Below are 22,632 nucleotides of genomic sequence, written 5' to 3' on the forward strand. Positions count from 1 at the left end.
TTTTTGAAAATACCGTGCATAGTATCAATTCATTAAGAGTTTGGGTGTCAAAATGTATTTTGTGAATATATTTCCTTCTTTTTACATTTAACAACTCTCTTTCATTTTTCTTAGCTTGTGTGTATTGTAATAGGTTTATCTGTTTTAGTGTCAATCTTGCGAAAGTGACAATAAAAAAAAAAAAAAAAAAAAAAAAAAGGATCTTTTTCCTTAGCCCACGGTGTTTTACGAAAGTAGATTAAGAACCTTGAGAAAACGGAAAACGACCTTTCTACTTCAATGAAAACAAAAAATCCGTGATTTATCCAATTGATGGGTTTCCCACGATATTACCCATCAGATTACATAAATGTTAAAAGCAAGGTAGCGTGATTTAGAGATCGGCACGGATCTCGGGTCGAGCCCGTGGGCTTATATAGCCCGACCCGGCCCGCGGGCCGGACTATATGACAAACACACAAAAGCACTATTGGCCACAGGAAATTGTTGTTGTACATGTGTGTGTGTGGGAGGGGGTAATATTATTTGTGGGCCGAGGGGAAAATAGTTGACAAAGCTTGTTCGTGAACGTGGATCCACTATGGTGGTTTGGATCTCATTTTAAACACGAGGCCCCGCATCATATATGCTTGATGCCGAAAAGGGATAGTAGATTCCAATTGATAAATTACTTCCACTCCTGTCTGATAAAAAATTTATTGTAAAACCTTATAGTGTACTATCTCAGGGTGTCATTTAAATGGGGGCAGAATGGGGCAATTGCTCTCCCTGCGTTTCACACACACACACACCTATTAGAAATATAACATATGGGCAAACATGGTTGGAACTGAATAGATATGGATGTTAACTGTTAATTTGACAGTTGTTTAAATGACTAATTTTAAGATATTGCAGAAAAATGATCGATGTATCTATCAATAATGTATGACAACTATTGAAGTATTTACTAATATAGGCATGCACTTCTGTCTTTCCCATTTGTGCTCCACAATATGAACTGTGGGTAATATAATGTAATTTAGTGAATATATAGCTAACACACGTATATAGCTTTAAAATGATTTGAAAATGTACAGCGTCGGAAGATCAGAGTGCAGATGAACGTTTTCTTTTCATTTTTCAAGAAATAATAATAATAATAATAAAAGAGGTTACAGTCAAATGAATGGTGCAAGTGTTTTCTTTAAATATTTATTGTATGTAAACATTAGGTTACATAATGCCTAGAGTACATATAAAAGCAATAGGTACAAACTATCTAATCATTGTAGCATGTTCAATGTTCCCCTATTGGGGATCCAACCGGAACCTTGTGCACGCTCGCTAAGGTACACATTAGACTAGTGGAGAAGTATATCTATTTATCCCCCCTCCCTCTCTCTCTCGCGCTCTCTTCACAAACACACACACACACACATATATATATATATATATATATAATGAAGAATGTTGACACCCCCTCAAGCAAAACCTGAAATGACGCCCCAGTACTATCTTCGTGTTGCATTATACTTCTATTATTTTGTGGTAAATAATTTGTTTTGCATACGTGTTTCGGATTTCTTTCTTCCAACTTAGTATTTAATGATACAAATACTGTATGATTCTGATTACTTCTGTATAATTTTCAACAAACTCTGCTTCCTTAAAGATCGCGGAAGAGAATGATCCATCTTTTCTTTCTTTTTTTTTTTTTTTAACATGTTTTTATTGAGTAAAGATTATTGTAATTACGTGTTTTGTCAGACTATGTAGGACAAAATCTACAGCTTAAAGTGGGATCTGAACCACTGTGTTATGTTCGATGCTTTCCCATCGGGAGTCGAAGCTAGGTAAATAAAGTTTTTTCGTTTTGCCACTTGTCTTATTTCGCATAGCGACTTTGTCTGTTCAACTTAGCAAGTTTTGTCATGTATGTGTGTCGATGCGTGCTGTGAATTGGATATGCCTCATTTAAATGTTCTTTTTAGAAAATGAAGTTGTTGGACTGTAACTTTATTTAGTGTATTTAATGCAGTTTTTCATTCTCGTTGTTGCAGCATTGTCTACTGTATGTTTTACTTCATAAATAAATAAGTAAAGAAATGGTCGTTTTTCACGAAAGATAGTTCCATATTACAAGGCACATTTGCCTTCCCATCTACATAAAGACGTACATCAATAGTTTCGTAGACAACCTCTAGAAATATATATTCACACGTTACTTTGCGCCGATTGGAGAAAATTTGTCCTTCATCAATTTATCTGCAACAGAAAATTTGAGATGAATGAGAATCTCTAATACAGTGCTGACGATAAGTCGCTTCACACTAGCAGTTACTCAGTTCTCATTTCCTAGAACAGAAGTAGCTGATTGATGTAAGCGATATACAGAATGTTTCAAAATGATTTAAACAATTTCAACTCCTTAAACTTCTTTGTTCATTAATTGTATAAATTACGTTTTAAATGTACACACAAGTACTATAACTGCCCAAGTTTTTGTTATAAAAGTTGAAATGCAGCAACTCACAAATACTCAATTTCAGTCCCCTTTGTTACCCTGCATACATCAATTCAGTAATCCAATTTCTCCCAGACCTGTTTCACCATGTTTTCGTGAACAGTTTACATTGCAGCAGTAATGCACTCGTGCAGTTCATGGACGTCTTAGAGTAGAGGTGGTTTGTACATGATGTCTGAAATTCTCCCTTCCCCGCCAAAAAAAAAAAAAAAAAAAAAAAAAAAAATCGCAGGGGTTAAGTCCGGTGATCCAAAATAAGCTTGAACTTTCTCGACATTGCTTCAGACGTAGAAGGCCTACAAGACGATTTTACCCCTTTAAATGCTTTTTATTGTCTTGAATTTTTGATACTGCTTGGACATTGACTTCTATGATAGTAATTCTATACGAAATTTTGCACGAAACTCATGTTGAACACTTACAACAGATCAACTAAGGTGAAATTGTAGGATGCAAAATGCTTTAGCTGCATCACAAGCAGCCATCTTGCATCTTGTCACTCTGCAACCTGGCAAAATAATTTCGAACTACTACAACCGTTCGAACTAAAACTCGAGGAAGTGGTCGAAAGTATTACAATCATTCAAATGAATTTGAAACACGCTGCATTGTGTGGTGATTCGTGAACAATACGTTGTAAGAAATGATTTTATTAAGTATTTAAATCTTATATTTGTAATGTTACATTTGTAATTAAGTAGCTTTCCGCGCTGATCTAGTGGCTGGCGCCTACGCCTTTGGTGTACGTGGTCCTAGGTTTGATTCCCGATGGTAATACACACAAAAATGTTAAAACTCCTTTGATGGTTCCGATTCCACCGTAAACTGTAGACACACTTACTGTGTCTTTGTGCTGAAAAGGGACGCTAGGCTTCAACATAACGACAACATTTGTAATCAAGTAAGTTAACGATGAATAGCAAAGGATGAATATTGTTCGTACTTTAAAAAAACATGGTCACAAACACCAAAAAGTCTGGACTTTTTTTTTTTTTTTGTGTCAGGAATAATGAAAAATAAATATTTTTTCTGAAAAAATTACGGATCTAAAACATTTAAAAGAGTATAAGTTTTGAATTTGATAAATTAATGAACATTAGTAATGTAATATGTTTTCCTACCCTTGAGAGATATAATTTGTATATTGAAAATGGTGAGGACACTTTAAACAACTTGGTTTAGGTAATATAACATTTTATGATACAACTTGTTACAATTTCATAGTTGATAAATAATTCATTTCAAATGTATTTTTGTCAACTGGCTCATGGCCCATCCTAATACTAGAGGTTAAATAATAATAATAACGTAATTCTATATACAATTTTGAAACTGTGTAGAAATCTTATTTGACTTTCAACCTTAAACATAGTAAAAGCTTTGATATTCGTATAAATAATGTAAAATGCACTATCTATAACGTGGTTTGAACCTAATTATCATTCTGATTCATCATTCTACTAAGATTGTATCATCATGAAATGACTTTTACAAGTAGTTTCTTCGTTATAGAAATTAAAAGTGCGAAGTTAGTGTAGTATAATTACAGAATAAGATTGTTTTATCGAAAAATATATGTTGGGATTCGCCTGGTGGAATTGAGGAAAGTCCTTCGGAAAAGGTCGGTGAAGATAACTAGTCCCTAAATTGAACCCTGGACCTCCGGATTATGAAGTGCTAACCAGCCGTTCTGTAAAATGTTAAAATAGAGAAATTATATTTTATAACGTCTGTTCACAACAATTTTTCTGTTGGTATTTCTAATTGCTCAAGATTCTAGACCAGTGTCCATCAGGAAATTGCACTGTAACCTCATCATCACTCTCTCCGTGCTTCGAATAATCTTGCAGGACAGGTTGGAGCATACAGCTCGCGGGAGAATTTGCTTTAAAAAAAAAAAAAAAAGCCAAGAGGTGTTGTTTCAGCAGTTTTAATCACGTGGTGAAGTTCTCCATTCTCGAATTCCGGAAAGAACCTGTGCTCTCTTCTCAAGCATATTGCTTTTGTTCTGATGGATATTGTTCTAGAGGAAGTGCTCGTTGATATTTTAACTATATTTTTAACCTAATGTAGCAAATTTGATTTTATATTCCAAATTTTGAACTCCAATTTTCAGTGTATTTTTGTGTGTTAAATTTTAGGAGTATGTATTGGAAAGTTTTAATATAATTCTAGATATAATTTTCATTTTAGATTGCGAAACCTAAAGTTCCTGTTGTTGCTTGCATTAATTTTCACCGAGATGGCCAGCAGAAAGAGTACACATAGGCAGAAAAGAGGTGGTTCGGCATGTTTACCGATATTTGAGTTGGTTCCAGTAAAAACAGAGCAATTGGTAAAAGTGAAATTATTGGAAGACGATAAGCATGATCTGAAACTAAAAGATCAAGATACTTATGTCGAACTGTTGAGCAAAGCCGGAACTGATACGTGTGATGATATCAAGAAATCAGAGTGTGAAACAACTAGTGTTGTAGATCAATATGACATCAAGAAATCAGAATATGAAATAACTAGTGTTGTAGGTCAATGTGATGTCAAGAAATCAGAGTGTGAAATAACTAGTGTTGTAGATCAATATGATATCAATAAATCAGAATATGAAAGAAATAGTGTTGTAGATCAATGTGACGTCAAGAAATCAGAGTGTGAAAGGACTGGTGTTGTAGATCAATGTGACATAAAGAAATCAGAATATGAAATAACTAGTGTTGTAGGTCAATGTGACATCAATAAATCAGAGTGTGAAATAACTAGTGTTGTAGATCAATATGATATCAATAAATCAGAATATGAAAGAACTAGTGTTGTAGATCAGTGTGATGTTAATAAATCAGAGTGTGAAAGAACTAGTATTGAAGATCAATGTAATTTAAAAAATGAAATCAAAAGTGAGTTAATATTTCCTAGTACATTGCCAGAAGAAATTATATCTGACGACATCATAATGGAATGCAAAACAGAAGAAGAAACATTCCTTGATACTAATACGATGGACTACAGAGCAGAAGAAGAAAACTTGCTTGATACTAATGTGACAGGGTCAGTGAGTACTCCTGGTTCCTTGTTACTTGTCCAGCAGACGAATCTAGGATTTCAAGTTGTGGGAAAATTAATTCCTAATACACCAAACATAATGACTGTTAATCAACAGTTTGGAGTTATTCCATCAATAGCGTCACAAGCCGTTATTCCCTCAATAGAATCAAAGGCTGTTATTCCTTCAGTAATAACGCAAACTCTTATTCCTTCAATAGGACAGCAGATAGTTATTCCTTCAGTAGTGACACAACCTGTTATTCCTACGTTTGTGCCACAAGCTGTTAAATCTTCAACCGCATCGCAGCAGGCTGAACGAGGCAATATAAGGTGCGTATAAGCAATTTTATATATGTTATGATGGTTTGAGTATAACAATTAGAATCAAATGAATGTGATATTCTTCATTTCATATTTTATTAACACCAATATATAGTAAGTTGCATTCTTCTGCGGACTCCTTCTTTACTATAATAAGGAACAAAGGTATTACGCCATGGGCTTTTCACGAATGGATTATTTAAAAAAAAAAAAAAAAAAGTCTGCCAATTGTTCTGCACTACGTTTGTTCCACTATCTTGTTACTGTCATATTGGCAAAAATCATCATTATCAGCTCTTATCTTCCTAGCATCTTAAATCTTGAAAATAATCCATTTCAACCATTGAATTCCAGTGTCATCCAGTTTTGGGTGACAACTCCCAAACTCTCCAGTCTTTATTGTTATTGTTTGATTTGTATAAATCTTTTCTGTTCATGTGATTTATTTTTTAAAGGTCGCGAAAACCCCGGTATTAGATATTTATTCAGGGTGGCCACTCACCTGGAAAACCTGGAAAAGTCAGGGAATTTTTTAATTCTGGAAAAGTCAGGGAATTTTGATGAAAAACATGGAATTTTTACTCGGAAGAAAATTTACGTTCTGCTGTATTCCTAGCCATTTAGCCGGTTTATTTATATACGAAATAGCTTTGGTCGCTGGGGGCTTCGCCCCCAGATTTCTCCTTCCTTCCAGGTTTCGTCTATCTAGCTCTGCTGGTTTGGGCTGCGCATACTTTCTTCATATTCTTTTGTCATTTAGTGCTGCCCATGAATTGAGCTGGAGCGAAATCGGGACCATTTTGTAATTAACACACTTGTTTAGTTCGATGGCTGCTTGATTTCCAGAATTCGCTCGGGGCTGCGCCCCTCATCCCGTTTTGGTGGTCACGTGATTTAATATAAAGGCTGAACGATAGTTTAGTATTTCTGCCGGAAGAGTTCCGAATGTGTGTCGAATTCCACAAAATGTGTGGAATTTTGGTTAATGCGTGTATTTCTATGTGGAATCAAAAACTGTGTGGATTCCACATGCATTTGTACTCAGTGGCGGCAGTACTTTTTGCGCCACACGATTAATTGGCCATGCTTTTTTACAGATATTTGACCTTTTGATCACCAATTTGAAGTAATGGCATTCCCCTCCCCCTAGTTTTTACACCCAATTCCGCTACTGCATGTACTATTGTTCTAAAAAAAAAAAAAATCAGCTTCAAATTTTTCTGATTTCTTAAAAGCACATTTTAATGGTGCTCATTTACTTCAGTTCCGTTGTTTTGTTACACAATATTTCCCATCTATGTCGACCTGTTCCCCGGTTGCATAACCACCGCACGCCACTGCTGGCACGACAAAACCTTTGGGACCCGGGCCTACCTAAAGTTGTTAATGCCGGCTTTCTAGACCGAAGTCCGCTACTTCTTAACACTCGGTTAGTCGCATGGGGTTCTGATTGATACAGCTGAACATTTTTCTACGCACATTTTTGACTGCGATGTCGCTCGCGGCGCCCGTTCCGTGTATTCCTCAAGCTCCACTCTACAAACCTATGAGTAGAAGAGTTCACGGTGACATTCGCACATAGCGCTGTAGTTACGGCTGTGTATCAGATAGAACGGTTGCGACTAATCGTGTTATAAGAGAGGTATTTTATGTTTCAGTTAGCTCAGTTTTTCTTCATTTATTCTTAGACAAGTATTTCAAGTTTTAAGCTCACAGTTGCTACTGTATATTATGGCAGAACGTGAACGTGTATTTAATCTCAGTGATTCGATTGATGTTCAAGAAATTCGGAAAATATTGTTTGATGATAATGAGTCAATTCATCCAGCTGAAATCGAAGATTTTAGTGACGTTGCCGACACTGATGCAGAAGACTGTACGCCAGAAATACGTGAAACAGATTCTGAAACAGAAGAGAGTGGCACTGAAGAAGAAAGTGAACCAAATGAAGAACAACGTGACCCAAATGAGAAATTAGTGTACCTTGGTAGAGATAAAACTACAAAGTGGCAAATTGTTCCGCGTCAAATGAATAGACGAGTGCCTCCCCAAATATAGTTGTAAAGCTTCCCGGTGTGATTGCTGTTGCTAAAGAAAGTAAGACTCCATTACAGTGGTGGCAAAATTTTTTCACTGAAGAAATGCTTGAAGACATCGTTCGATATACTAATCAATACATAAATATCGTGCGGGGTAGTTTCAAAAGGGAACGTGATGCAGGTGATACCAATTTGTGTGAAGTAAAGGGGTTCATTGGTCTTCTTTATTTCGCCGGAACTTTGCACGCAAATAGACTGACACTGGACGATTTATGGGGAACTGATGGGGATGGTGTGGAAATATTTAGACAGGTTATGAGTCTCCGAAGATTTAGATTTCTGATCAGATGCATCAGGTTTGATGACCGTACTACACGAGACGAAAGAAAACAGGTGGACAATATTGCTGCTATTCGGGAACTGTTTACATGTTTTGTTGAAAACTGCCAAAAGAACTATTCTTTGTCCACTAATGTTACTATAGATGAAAGCTGGATGCTTTCCGCGGCCGTTGCCGCTTCAAACAGTACATCCCTGCAAAGCCTGCTAAGTACTGAATTAAGATTTATGCATTGGTTGATGCAAAATTATATTATACTTACAACATGGAAATTTATGCAGGAAAAATGCCTGATTCCATTAGTAACAAGCCGGCTGATGTCAAGAGATTAGTGCAGCCCATAATTGGAACAGGACGAAATATAACTGCGGACAATTGGTTTACCGATTTGAACCTAATTGCTGACTTGAAAGTACGGAAATTATCGTATGTGGGAACCATAAAGAAAAATAAAAGACAGTTGCCACTGGAACTTTTGAATCTAAAGTATAGGCCTGAAAAGTCAAGCATGTTTGCATTTTCGAATGATGTTACTCTCGTTTCCTATGTACCGAAGAAAAACCGAAATGTTTTAGTAGTATCAAGCCAGCATTTTGATGATCGTATAGACGAAACAAGTGGAATTGCCGCAAAGCCAGAAATGATTACCTTTTATAATCAGACGAAATCAGGTGTTGACATTTTGGACAGAATGTGTGCTTCGTTCAATATAGCCAGAAATACACAGCGCTGGCCGTGTGTTGTATTTTTCTCGATGCTGAATATAGCTGGTATAAATTCACAAATAATCTTTCTTGGTAATGGTCAGGCTAAAATTACTAGGAGGCGTTTCTTGAAACAACTAAGCCATGAGCTTGTGCATGAGCAGCTCTGCAAGAGAAGTCTTCTAAATCAAGGGATTCCTTCTGCTTTGCAAGCGACTCTGGAAAAGTATCGACCAGCAAATGTAGCAGATGAAGAATCGGTTGGTGAAGGAACTGAACGTTCAGAAAAGCGACGGAGCTGCGATTTATGTAGGAAGAACAAAAAACGAAGAGTGACCAGAACTAAATGCAAGAAATGCAGCCGACCAATTTGTCTCCAGCATATGGAACCCGTGTGCACCGATTGCTTTCCTCGATTAGAAACAATACCAGTTGAATCGAGTGACGAGTAAATTTGTCATTGTTTATATTTCTGTTTTTTGAATTCGAACTAACATGATATCAGGGGTATAATGACTTAATATAAGTTCATTTTTTCTATATACTCTCCTATAATTATTTTGTTTAGAGACACTACAACATTCCTAAGCAGTGTTTGTGCTTAGCAATATCATTCACGGAGGATTGAGTTGTTATAATAATCTTGCTTTAGTTGTCTAGTGCTTTAGATTTTGAATAAATAAAAGCAATATGTAATATGTTTGTGTTTTAGATACAAAAGCATATAAAGAAGAAAGCTTCCAGAAGTTTGTGTATCAATCTGATACCTTGCGACTTATTCCGTGACTATTTTTTTTCTTGAGCTACTGTGATTTCATAATGTTTTCATAATTTATTTTTTTCCTCAAATTAGAACATTTAAAACACAATGCGACGTAATTAATCACCGTAGCATAAGTCAATGCTTTCATGTTCTTTTTAAAAAAGATAATAAGAAATGACTAGTAGTATTAAATCAAATGGGAAAGCGAATGTATCAATCTGATACATTGCGACAAAGACCTTGGATCTAAATGTTGTGACTAACCGAAGGTTAATACAGGTAGCTCCATAATTGTCCTCTCCATTCATTTGTGACGTCAGAGAACGATAGCATAACCTTGTACTGCAACATGACAGAGTTGCTAATAAGCACACCTGGTGAAGGTATTGTATATTTGTTGTTAAATCCGGAGAAATATTTGATTACAAATTAACGAATAATAAGTAGATAATGAGTAGAATAGTTTCTTGATTTGAATTTTGCAATTTTAAACCGATTTTATGTAAATTCTGTAATGGTGTTTTTCCAAGAAAATAAATTAAGAATTATTGACTACTTATTTTTTAAACATATATTTGTTTAAAAAAGAAATGAAAATTTCAGTCAAGGAAGTTGAGGATTGTCGCAGGGTGCGGGCTCCACCTCCATTGGCCATTTCTTAGCTATGGGCCTGGATCAAAATATCATGTTTTCGAGGAATTCTTTTTCTTAACACATGGACTTCTTTGCCGTATAACTCACATGATTTGTGTTTAATAATGGTTTACGGGTTTGCAGGGCCGGCGACAGGGGAGGGGGAATAGGGGACAAATGCCCGGGGGCCTGGAATCACAAAAGAATAATTAAAAGCAATAATTTTACTGGAATTTAGGGGTTCGTGTTCCTGAGTTGCCCAAGGTTCCTATATATACCAATTTTAGATATCTCTAGAAATTTTCTGGAAAACCGGGAAAATTTCTGGAAAAGTCAGGGAATTTTGAAATTCCAAATGAGTGGCCACCCTGTTATTTTCAAACATGTTCTTTTGTCCTAGTTGCAGTATTTCTTGTCATCCTTAATCCTAAAACACGTTTCATTACAAGTGCAAGATACTTGATACATGCCACTATTCTGCATATTGATCTCTTAACTGAATATTGATTGATTTGAAATTCAGTAAGCGTATCCAGTTATAATGAGCACCCTTCCTTTCTTGGCTAGAAAGTTCCCGTATCCTGACATAATCATCTCCTAAGTACGATTTTGTTGGTCCTGTTTCAGATAAATTGTCTGTTGTATCACTATTTCATGTAGACTATATGTCTTCAGTTGGAACGAATGTGCAAGACTAAAATGAATATACTTATATATTTACAGTACCGCTCGAACACCTCAGATTTTTGTAAGCATCTACTGTAATACTATTATTTTGGCGCGAAAACTTTACCGCTCTGCATGAGAGGTACTCCTGCCTATAGCATCAAATTTGACGACAGTTGAATCGAGGTCTGAGAGGCACTGCAGATGATAGTTGAAATCATAATTATTAAAATTGAAACCTAAAAAGACAATTTGATATACATATTGCATAGTATAAACATAAGTGTGGAAGGTGAGGCAAGATATTTTTGTTTGGAAAGTGTAGACATAGGGGGTCAATGTAGTGACAAAAATTTGAAAGAGAAAGTAGCTTTCCAAATATCAGTTTTTTTTTTTATAGCTTGTTGATATGCTAACGTTTAAAACGCCAAAAATACCATACTGTACTTTGAAAAACACTTACGATGGTTTCGTATGCTTCATTATTGCTTGCTGAAACAGTGACGACGAGCATTACATATACGCTTCCACTGAGCGACAGTTGAGCAGAGAAGGATGTATATTGACCGTCGTAAACATTTTTCAAAGGATGGCGTTTTTTAACTTGTTTTAAAGCTAGCATATCTAGTAAATAAATTAAAGGTACGAGCCACTGCACTAAACTTTCTCACTCTTATTCCGTAAACTACAGCAAATCATGTTGTGCTGCAGTTGTTAATCATTTATTTTCTTGTAAAATAAGATCTAAATTATGTTTTCGGAAAACTTTGCCCAAAGAAAATCACCCCAAAACTAATAAGTTCTTTACATAAAAAATGACTTATGTCATATGTTAGGATTATTAGTGAAATATTTATGTTTAAAATACCAACGAAACAGCGTGAGTCGTATTTTACAAATAAATAAATAAAAGAGTAAACTAACCCTTATGAATATTATGATGCAAATTATTTGTGCAACATTATTGGAACGTTAATGAAATATTTATTTCTGAAATATATGAACAAAATCGCCTGAGTCGCTGTAAAGAAAATCGTCCGAAATATATGCGTTAACTACTAGACCACATATGAACACAGCAAAAATTTTAAGACTGTTTGAGTTTGTTCGCAGAGTTTACAGCCGTGTGTGAACGTATCTATAGAACTGGAGCATTAATTTTGGTATTTAGCTAATAACCTGGTAAAGAAAGAAGAAAATTAGTGCTAAAATGATTATACTTTTAACATTTTTTTTTTTTTTTAATTTCATAGAACAACCGTTACTGATGGGAGCAGAAATACAAAAATACCACGGCAAAGTGAAAGGACCACTACCATTCATCCAAAAAAGGTAAATTTTAGTTTTTGTTTTGTTTTGTTTTAAAGAGCTAAGAATGAAGTTCTTATTCTAAGTTTAGAGTAGATGAAAGTGAAATAGGGAAATAGAGAAAAAATGATCCTTGTGAGCTTCGGTAAAGTTCAAGAAAAAAAGCAACTATTAAGTACTAAATATGATAATGGATATTTATTTTTTTAATTTTCGAAGAAAGACTATGAGTATTAGTTCTGGTTATTGTCTTAAGAAACTTGCTGTGCAGTTAATTTAATATCTTACGCATATTTAGTTGATTATATTGGTACTCCTTTTAGGTAATCAGTTAGTTAACAGTTAATCAAATATTCGCAGTTGCTGAGAGGATGTCCCTTCATTCACCTTCATAGCATCAATAGAGGAATGGTTTGACATGAAGGATAGTAAATATAAAATGCCCCACTTTGCACTGATGACGAATCGATGACCTCTTGAACTCTTCGCACATTATGGGATCATTGCTGGAAATATTCACTAAGGTTCCTTTCTAGCATGAAAATAGCGTTAGATGCCAAGAGTAATTCCTAATACTTTCGGAAGGTCACAGTTTATTGTTTTTTTTTTTTTTTTTTTTTTTTTTTTTTTTAATTTTATCTTATTTTGTCGTAAACTATTATGTTGGATTATACAATCCACTTAGAAGGAATTCATACAAGAGGAGGTTAAGTAACGAAAGCTGTTTTACTCGTTTTGGCTTGTAGGGGTTACTAGTCTGGGAGAATGGTCTATCGATTGAACTTCTGTAGCGTGGCGGAAAAAATGGTAAACATAAATTGTTAAAGCTGAATGCCTTGCCTTATATTGATATAAGGCTTGATGACATCTTAACTAATACATTATATGATCTTAGATTCATTTTGTCTCATAGATTAGGTAACATTCTAACGTAATTTTGGGCCAAGAATGTAATTTGTTGTGCTACATTTGCAGATGATTATCAGAATAATAGAATCATGTGTAGTTGAAAATACGTCACATGTGTGGGGTGGCAGCACGCGGGTGGTACCGCAGCCCCGAGCTGTTCATGGTGATGTATTAAGGACAAACTCCGTACTACATAAGGAGCGTAGATCGGCAGTGTGCAGTGAACTGAGCAGACCGCGATACCGTAAAATGGGAGCCACGGCAAGTAGTTGGCACTCTGTTATGTGGTGCGAGCGTGAAAGTGGTAGATGTGTTGGGTATGTCACGAGGAACTGTTCAAGACAGTTTACCAAACTCACAGCAAAACTACATCGTCAAGAAGAAAAGTGGTCGGAAAAATCTTCAGTGACAGGTCCTGCCGACGATTGAAGCCGGATAACCTGTATTAAACAAGTCATAGAGCGTAATGTCCGGGAAATTAACTGTTAGCACAAGCATGATGGCCAATCCATCCATTTCGTAGTCGCCAATTGAGCCCACTCGTGACTCGTTTGTGAAAATAAAAAAGTGGAAGCATGTCTGTAATATTTTCAGGTACGGAAGCTCCGTGATTATTTCCTCATCAAAATGTAATACACTTTTTTAGTTAGTTAGTTATAATGCTAAATACATTCATCTTGGAAAATCGTACATACGAGGCCTCACATAGGCATGTGGGCTTCTTTCCGCTCCTCAGATTGAAAATTACGTTTATTGACTCTATCCGAAATGTGGAAAGAGGCTTCACGAAGGAAGCAACTGGATTCAGAGCTGCAGCAATTGCAATCGATAAATATAAAATCACAGAAGTTTGCCCAGAATCTACTACACAGTCTTGCTGGCTTTGACAGTGGATATCGTGCGAAAGTTGCTAGGAAGCATTTCATTGTTCCAGTGCGTACAGATGCAACTTCTTTCTTCAAAATTGGAATACCACCTATGATTGTGTGCTCCTACATATATCTTCACTAAGCTTTTTTGATAATTACGTTGCGTAGTGATAACAGGCTGAAATAGTTTAGATAGTACAATAACTAACTAACTAACTCTATGGCCTATGGAACCCGGAGGTTCAGTGCCGCGTTCACAAAAGCTCTCCACTGACTTCTATTCTTAGCTAATTGGATCCAGTTTCTACTTTGTATTCCTATCTCTGCGAGATCCATCTTAATATTATCCTCCCATCTGCGCCTAGGTCTTCCTAATGGTCGTTTTCCTATGGGTCTACCAGTCGAGACTTTAAAAGCGTTTCTACTTTCTTCCATTCTAGCTACATGACCTGCCCACCTAAGCCTCCTAGACTTGTTAGATAGTACAATAATAACACAAAATGCTCTCCTGTCTTCGTTGGTAGCCATTTTCTTTCATATCACTCCTAGTGGCCAGCTGTTGAACTACGTGACAGTTTTACCAGGAACTGAAAATTTTATGTTTCTCCTTCCATTGGTATTAGTTTTAATTCGAGTGTTGTTGAAGGTGGGTTGTGAGCGTCTCTAATTGAGAAGATATTTCTAGTACACTTCGTGCAATGAAATGCGTGTACTGTCAGTTAGGGTGATTTTGGCATCTGGAGTGGCTTTGGCATATTTACCAAAAAAACGTATTCAATTATTTTTACTCCCAGACACAGCATAATTTTTGCACTTGCTGAGTCTAAGTGTGTGAAATAGATATTATTCTAATAAACCGCCTACACTTATACAAATCAGAATGCTTTTTTGCAATTGCACACACTATTTTAAAACACGTAAGGAAAACGTCATTTTTCGATAGCTTTCAAACTTCACATCACACCATAAAAAATATCCGTTCCAGATTTTGCATGGTTATTTGTTTAGCTGTTCTTTTCGCATTCCCAAAAGTACGAAATTGCTACGAAAGAGTGAGTATGTACCTTTTGAACTGGGGTGACTGGCATGCTTTGTGGAGTGACTTTCGAACTTTAACTAAATTAACATTTCATTTAATGTTGCTTCTAAATATATCTGCAAATGTTACCAAAGACTTGAAAAGTGGATTTTCAGCAACAGGAATTTGTCCTTTGAACTCTACAGCAGTTTTGAAGAGAATTCTTTAAGGTTTGTCTGAACCAGTTAATTACCCAGCTCAGGAACGAATTCAAGAGCAAGTAGAGTATACATTCGTAAAACTTTTACGAGAAAGATGATTTGGAAACTCAAGTAGCGTCAGAACTTGACGGAAAGAGAAACGACTCACTGTTGATCCAGGCAAAAGTGTGACGGCTGCAAGTTCTTCAGGCACAGACGAAGATGAAGATTTAAACTTACCTTCAAATGATCAGTCAAATGATGATACTACTGAAAATGAAACCACTACCAGCATGGACACCTACCAGTATGAAGCTCCAACAAAATCTAATCTTCCTGAGAAATTTGTTCTAGTGTCATTCAAAGGAGGTAAAAGAAATACATAAACCTGTAAGTATTTTTGTGTCATTAGAGAGGTCCTTGAAGACGAAGAATTTAGGGTTACAGGACTCCATTCCAGCAATAAAAAAAAAGTGTGTTCAGTGTTGTTGAATCAGATCCGTCTACAGTTGGACCACATGACATGCTGGCAGTATTACCTGATCCAGTTCTACAAGTCCAAGGATTGGCACGGGAAAGATATGAATTTCCAATGGATATTGATGTAGCAGAAAAGTGACTGTTTTTGTATTCCGGGTTCTATCTACTTTTGTTTTTGGAGGGGATGATAGAAGTGATTGTTTTTCAAGTTCAAGGTCCACATCCCTGTACATATTTTGTGCATGGGAATTTTCTTTTCCTATCAATGTACTATCTTCTAGCATTTTTACATTTGTCAAGAAGCAGAACAGAGCACTCAATGTCATACATTGTGCTTTAATTGTCATAAATTATATGAAATTGAAGGTGCCAAAGTCATTTCCAAATTTGAAAATCTCTATAACTTTGCAGTAAGCCATCAGAATTACATGGAAGTTTTGACTTTGACACCCTTATGATGTATTCTGTTCATTTATGCAAAGAAAAGAGAGAGTTCCAAAGTCCCCCCAATACTGTTGTAAGATTGGCATAATGTAGTTGTTTCCTTTCCTGAGTAATGAGAAGTCCTACTTTTAAGGCTTAGCTTTCCATCAGTATTTATATATCACAAACAATGTACGAATAATACCTTTATCACAGAAAAAGTTATGAACAAAAGTATGCATGAAGTATGCCCAAGTCACCCCAACTGACGGTACTTAGTACCTGTATCTCCGGTGCGTTTGATTCCCAGTGGAAGTAATGAAGTTTGGGCTCCAGTTTAAGTTTTAGGTCTGCATCTAACATAGTCTCATTGGTGAAAAGACACATAAAAATACATAAACAAACTAATATCCAATAACTTTAAGAAAAAAAAGAAAATCTTTTACTTACGTCTGTAATATTTAATTCGAACAAGTGAACGGTATATTTGTATGTTTTGAAGGAAGAAACATCGTATGCATCAAATTTCTTTCCTTTAATCCGCAGTAGAGATGCAAGTACTCTAGAAAGGAGCTTTTTTTCTGCGGCTTTTTTGCCTGGGAAATTTTCTGGGCTTTTTAAAAATATTTCAATTTTAGTGGAGAGATAGCAGTACTTTCTCTCTCTGTTTTCCCATTATATTACGAAAAAACATTTAATTACTGCATTCCCAATAGAAAATCCTAAAAAATTGCAAATATCAAAGAAATTGGTAATTCGATAGAAGAGAAGTGCACATCGGTAAACACCTAGTTTTAACGACAAAAATGTTCTAGTAAAAAGTTTGTGAACAATAACTGCTCTGAAAATGTAGATTTCCTGTAGCAAAATTATCATTTAAAATTTATGAATAAATCGAAATTTTGTTGTAACTATACTAGTGTGCAAAACTTGATAAAGTATCATAAAATATTGCGTAGTCCATGGAAATGAATGAAAGTCTGACAACATGTTGCCAGAGGTCTCCTACATGTGCACCGGGAGAAAGACGTTGCGTACCGTGACGTCAGCGTGACCGTAGCACCGAATGTGTCTGCTTTCATAACACGGAGTAGTTAAATGAAAAGTACGTCATAGTGTGAGTCAGTCGGAAAACTGTTAAAGTACATTGTGGTGATATTACACTCACAAGAACATGGACAAGAGACATTTGAGTGACTTCACATGGAGAAGAATCGTCGGAAAACTGAAAGAAGTGCAGAGAGTGGCCCAAGAGTTTAATATTGTCTGCAGCATTGTTTCACGTACATGAATAGTATTCCGAACCGCAGGCAATGGGGTGCGAAGGAGAAGTGGCTCTACCATAGTCAATTACAGCAAAGTCGATCACTACACTGTGAAACAAGCAAGAACGGATCTACGTCAAACAGCCGGTACAATTGCAAACACATCTAAGAGGATTCGCCAAGTGTCACGCTCCAAGATGGCACGTCGACTGCTTGGGGTGCTCTCTTTGCTCGACGGCCATTACGTTCTACACTGTTGATACCTGACGTCGGTACCAAGAACATTAGAATTAGACCGAGGAGGAATGGGGTCGTTCTCTTCTCCGATGAGACTAGATTCAGCCTGAGTAGGCTATGGACATTCATCTGGCGAAACGTAGCAAGACGCAATGAACACAGGAACGTTATTGAACATTATCGTTTTAGGGTATAATGTTCTTGATTACGGAGGCATAATGTTGCATCGATATACTAATCTCCCAATTTTTGAACCCGGTACATTCACCGATCAACGATGTTGTGTCACTACTTCTCTACACGTGCCTTTTCAGAAGTTCAATTGACCCCAACTTTATGGATACATAATATGCAACCACATCGAACAGCGCAGGTAATGGAACTCATGGAACAGAGGATATTTGGCGAATGGACTTGTTTGCCTGTTCTCCGTAACTTGAATCTCACCGAACACGTTTGGGATGCTATAAGGAGACGTCTCGCAGTACGTCCAGGTGCATCAAAGACCATCCAGCAGTTTTCAACAGCAATAATGGAGTAATGGATCTCATACCACAACAAGTTATTTCCAACTTTTGGAACAGCATGGGAGCACATTGCAGAGCATTTATCACTGTCCGTGGTGATCACACACCCTTTTAAGAACCATTTCACTTCTGTGATGTCATGGGAGGCAGCATGAGTCACAATGCTTTGGGTGTAAGTTATTGCTTCTTTATAAAAATGCCATTTTTGTTCAAATATCCGAGTGTAGCACTTGCCACTTGGGAGTGACATAGCATGCAAATCTTACTTTCGTCCTCAAATTGTGTACACCAGTGTGTATATATATATATAACATTTATTGAGACTGGGGAGGGAGGGAACATGTAATCCTATCCACAATCTCTTTAATTTAAAAATGTTAATATGATAAAACAATAAAGAAAGAGGTAGTTCTGTGAATAATGATGCTAAATTAAAATAATATTTAGTCATTTATGATCTTAATTTTGCAAAATGAGCTATCTGAAGCTCAAAATAAAATGTTGCCCGAACGAAAAACGAAATGTAAGTAAGGTTTATACCTAAACAAAAATGTTTTTACAATGTATATGTTTCTCGGTTTGTGGTATTCTTTTTCCTGTTTGCCAGATTGAACTTAAGCAACTACTAAAACATATAAAGAGATGTATAACCCACAGGTACTTGATAAAATGTTGAGGCAACCAAATCGACACTTGAGATATATATGGGTTGCATAACTTACACTTGCAGGTAACAACTCAATGCCAGTTTGAAAACCAAGCAAGACAATCAGCCCCGGACTGAACACAGTACTTACAAGCATTGGATATTGCTAATGCACTTTCTTAATTGTAAAATCCGTTTCAGGGAAACAAAAATGGCACATGAAGAAGAAAGTGATATAAATAAATAAAAGTAAACATTTCTGTTTTTCACTCAAAAAGTTGGCGTTTTATGGGAGGAAAAACTCAGTTCCAAAATAGTCAGCTTTTTTGCATCTCTAATACCCAGCGATTCAAATGTAACATGTAATATAGAAAAATTACTCTTATAAAAATATTTTTTTCCTTAAATATGTTCTTATTTGTTCCATATAAAACAACTAACTATTAAATTATTTTATTATTTGTGTTTAAGTGTTAGAAAATCGAAATGTGTTTGCTTGACGCCTTTCCGAAACAACGTTAATTATGTACCATTAACACACATCACAAAAAAATAATAATAAACCTAAGCTACGCAGAAATAGAAACTGTTCTTTGGTGTAAATATTGATACAGTAGTCAGCGTAAAGCTTGTAAGACAATAAATAATAGGAGAAATAGTTTATGGGCACACACGTATTAATACATTTATTTTTTTTTTTTTTTAATTTGATCGGCAGGGATTTGATGCACTGTGTTACAGAATTATAATTTAGCATAGACAATTTTCATTTAAGTTGCACATGGTTAGTGCGATGTATAGGGGCAAACCAAAGAAAACTTCCGTCTGCGTATGGGTGAAAAATAGTAGAGGAAAGGTACATCCGTCCTGTTGATTGTAGCCAGTACGTCAGCATCTTCTCGAACTGCAGGACCTTCTCGTGGGTAAGGCTTACCCCAGGTCTCGCCCCATAGGATCCGTTTAGGAAAAGTAAACTTTCTAATTCATTCTTGGGATTCAAACTATTTAGAGATGGTGAACTATCATATTGTAAGACATTTTTACGACTGTATGTCGCGAAGTGCATCACCACTGAAGCAGTTATCAGTTTGTAGATCATTAAGTTCTAAAACCTAGGTGTCCTATATTTAACTATTGAACTAAAGTAAATGCAAGCATCAAGGGGTTTCCACAAGAAAAGTTTATTTCTTTTAAGGTAGGTCCTCTTAGATCAATTACTTATAAATAATAATAATATAATAATAATAACGGTAAAAATTTGATCAATTTCCTACAGAAATTACACACGTACTGTAGTCTACCAGTACTGCTGTCAAGTTAAATTATTATTCAATTTATCATGAATTACTATTATAAAGCTTGAAGTTTGTTCTAATTAGAAACCATTTGACGCCATATAAAATGTCGCGAATGCTGTTTAATATATATACAGCAAACATCACTGATTCTCTTATACAGCTTGTGTATTATGGAGTCGACTATTAATATTTCTAGTTTCCCATTTTTTTTTCAAATATTTAATAATATATCGCTATCATTCATATGAAAAAGTCAAAGTGGGCGCGAAATAATTAATTTATTCTGAGTATGAATTCTCACCTATGTCATTTTGCTCGCAATTTTCTTTCTCCCCAGACTTCACAAATCAGTAGGACGGCCCTGGTGAAATATGTAGTGTTTACGGATCAGATGAGGAAGATGTTATGCGTCATTAGAGCATATTTAAAGATGGACGAACAACCTTGCACAGTGTAGAAAGAAATGGCCGTCCATCTGTAGTCAGTAATGAACTCGTGCACAAAATTGACATAAATGTCCTAAAATCCGTCGGTTCACAGCATCTGAACTGTTATAACATTTGCCGCAAATTTCTCCGACTCGTTTGTATGACGCAGTAACAGAAAAGCTGGTATATTAGATATGTGATCATTGGATATCAAAACAACTTTCTGAAGAAAATAAAATTGGAATTAACATAAAATAAATTCTTTGTGTGAAATTTCTCTTACAGTAAAAACTTCGCGTGCCTTCTATTGACTTGTGATACTTTTCGAAATATCTCGTAGTAGGAAGCCCGGTGGCTCTTACCTATGGCCCGTGAGGTTCCTGATTCGATCCTCAACAAAGTAAGTTTATGGTGGACAATATCGTGTTCGTGAGTTTTCTCGGGATACTTCTGTTTATTCCCAATCCTCATTCCACCAATTCTTCCATTATTATTCATTGCCTTAGTCATCCGTCTTCCTTCGCCTGAAGGACATACTCGTGGGACGTTAAACTGAAAGATTCGAAAGTCCTGTACATATATACACTACATTGTTATTTAATACGGGACACCACCGACAACTTGCTCATCTTGTGCTGATACGGAGTTGGTATGTCGTATGTCCGCTATTCGCCGTGGTGACAACCTCGTCCTTCTAGGAAGACTTTCCATAAAATTGCAGTAGACTTCTCCATCCTTCCTGCAACATGGTGAACAGTGTGATGGTGATTTTGGGACGCTATGGTCTGGCCCTCAATTCTCATTTCAACTCATCCTAAAGATATTCAATATGATTGAAGCAGGGTTATTTGACTGGCCAGTAGAGCACTTGCACCTACATTTTCTCAGATTACTCTGTAATGGCATGTGCTTTATGAACCCTGGCATTTTCGTATTGAAAAACAAACAGCCTACTATTTAGTAAACGGTAGATAGCGCAGAATTTTCTAGGAGTATTTGCGCTGGCATTCATCGTTTTAGGCACTAGCATTATGATCACAGTCTCAACCATGAGAATCAAGAGCCCATGCTACGATTTCTCCACCATCAAATTTCAGAGTGGGGACAATGCACTCACCTGTATGACAGGCATACATAACATGTTGGGTGTTGTTCTTCGGCTGTCCAATCTCGTATCATGTGTTGCACTTCTGTAATCGACGGCACGCGTTCACTTGTGTGCTCCTTTGCTTATGAGCTCCAGCTCGCCGTTTGAACCCCAGTTCAAACACCCCGTGACGAATATTACTGGTTCTGGCATCACTCCCAGTTGCCGTCTGCAACTCTGTGGCTGTGGTGTCCAACAACTTTTGCCAGTGTGTTTTCACTGTGAGTCTAAGATATTGCCGGTTCCAATCAGACAATTTCGTGGTTTCCCTGGTAAGGACTACGGTTTTATCACTTCCTTTTCTTTCCATTTCATCCCTACGTTACGCACCATCGCAAATGAAACTTAAAATATACCAAAAAATCTCACACATTGTTATGGCTGAATCGGTGACCTCCAGTGATCATGTTCCTTTCAGCTGTATTTTAACTTTCGCCGTTTCCTATCATTTCAACTTCAAGCGTTTGTACGCTTCTCTCCCAATGACGCACCGTTGTCTCACAGCCACACGACTCCAACTTGTGACACAGGACGAATCTACCCGCCTTTCAGGGGATCTCTTGTGTTTAATTACAAGATAGTGTATATGTATGTCTATCTTTCGTGTATAGTCAAAGGTACCTTTTTGGCCATTTTTAGTCTGTGATCCAGTATTGACAAGGAAAACAATCTCGTTATGGGCTTATGTTCGGGTGCAATGATCAATGTGCCCTAACTCCTATTCTATAACATTTAGTCGGTATTAAGAGGCTTATGTCGACATATTTTGAAGTTTGTTTTGATTCCCCTAAGAAAGTAATATTTTCGACTTAGATCCCCGTGACCATGCACCAACTATGTGTGGGTATATATAATATATATTGTAA

At 36.4% G+C, this 22,632-nt stretch overlaps 1 protein-coding gene across 1 annotated transcript in view; it reads left to right on the forward strand.

Annotated features, from left to right (window-relative positions):
* The window catches only part of LOC145690401 (uncharacterized), a 95,961-nt gene that overhangs the window by 2,980 nt on the left and 70,349 nt on the right, over positions 1-22,632 (forward strand). Inside the window, exons 2-3 of the mRNA XM_081765243.1 lie at positions 4,700-5,875; positions 12,265-12,343. Coding sequence (XP_081621369.1) covers positions 4,749-5,875; positions 12,265-12,343 — 1,206 coding nt within the window. The 5' untranslated portion in view covers positions 4,700-4,748. The remainder of the gene's footprint in view (positions 1-4,699; positions 5,876-12,264; positions 12,344-22,632) is intronic.

Source organism: Thermobia domestica, chromosome 7 (assembly GCF_964235325.1).
Source record: "Thermobia domestica chromosome 7, izTheDome1.hap1.1, whole genome shotgun sequence".
Taxonomy (NCBI): Eukaryota; Metazoa; Arthropoda; class Insecta; order Zygentoma; family Lepismatidae; genus Thermobia; species Thermobia domestica.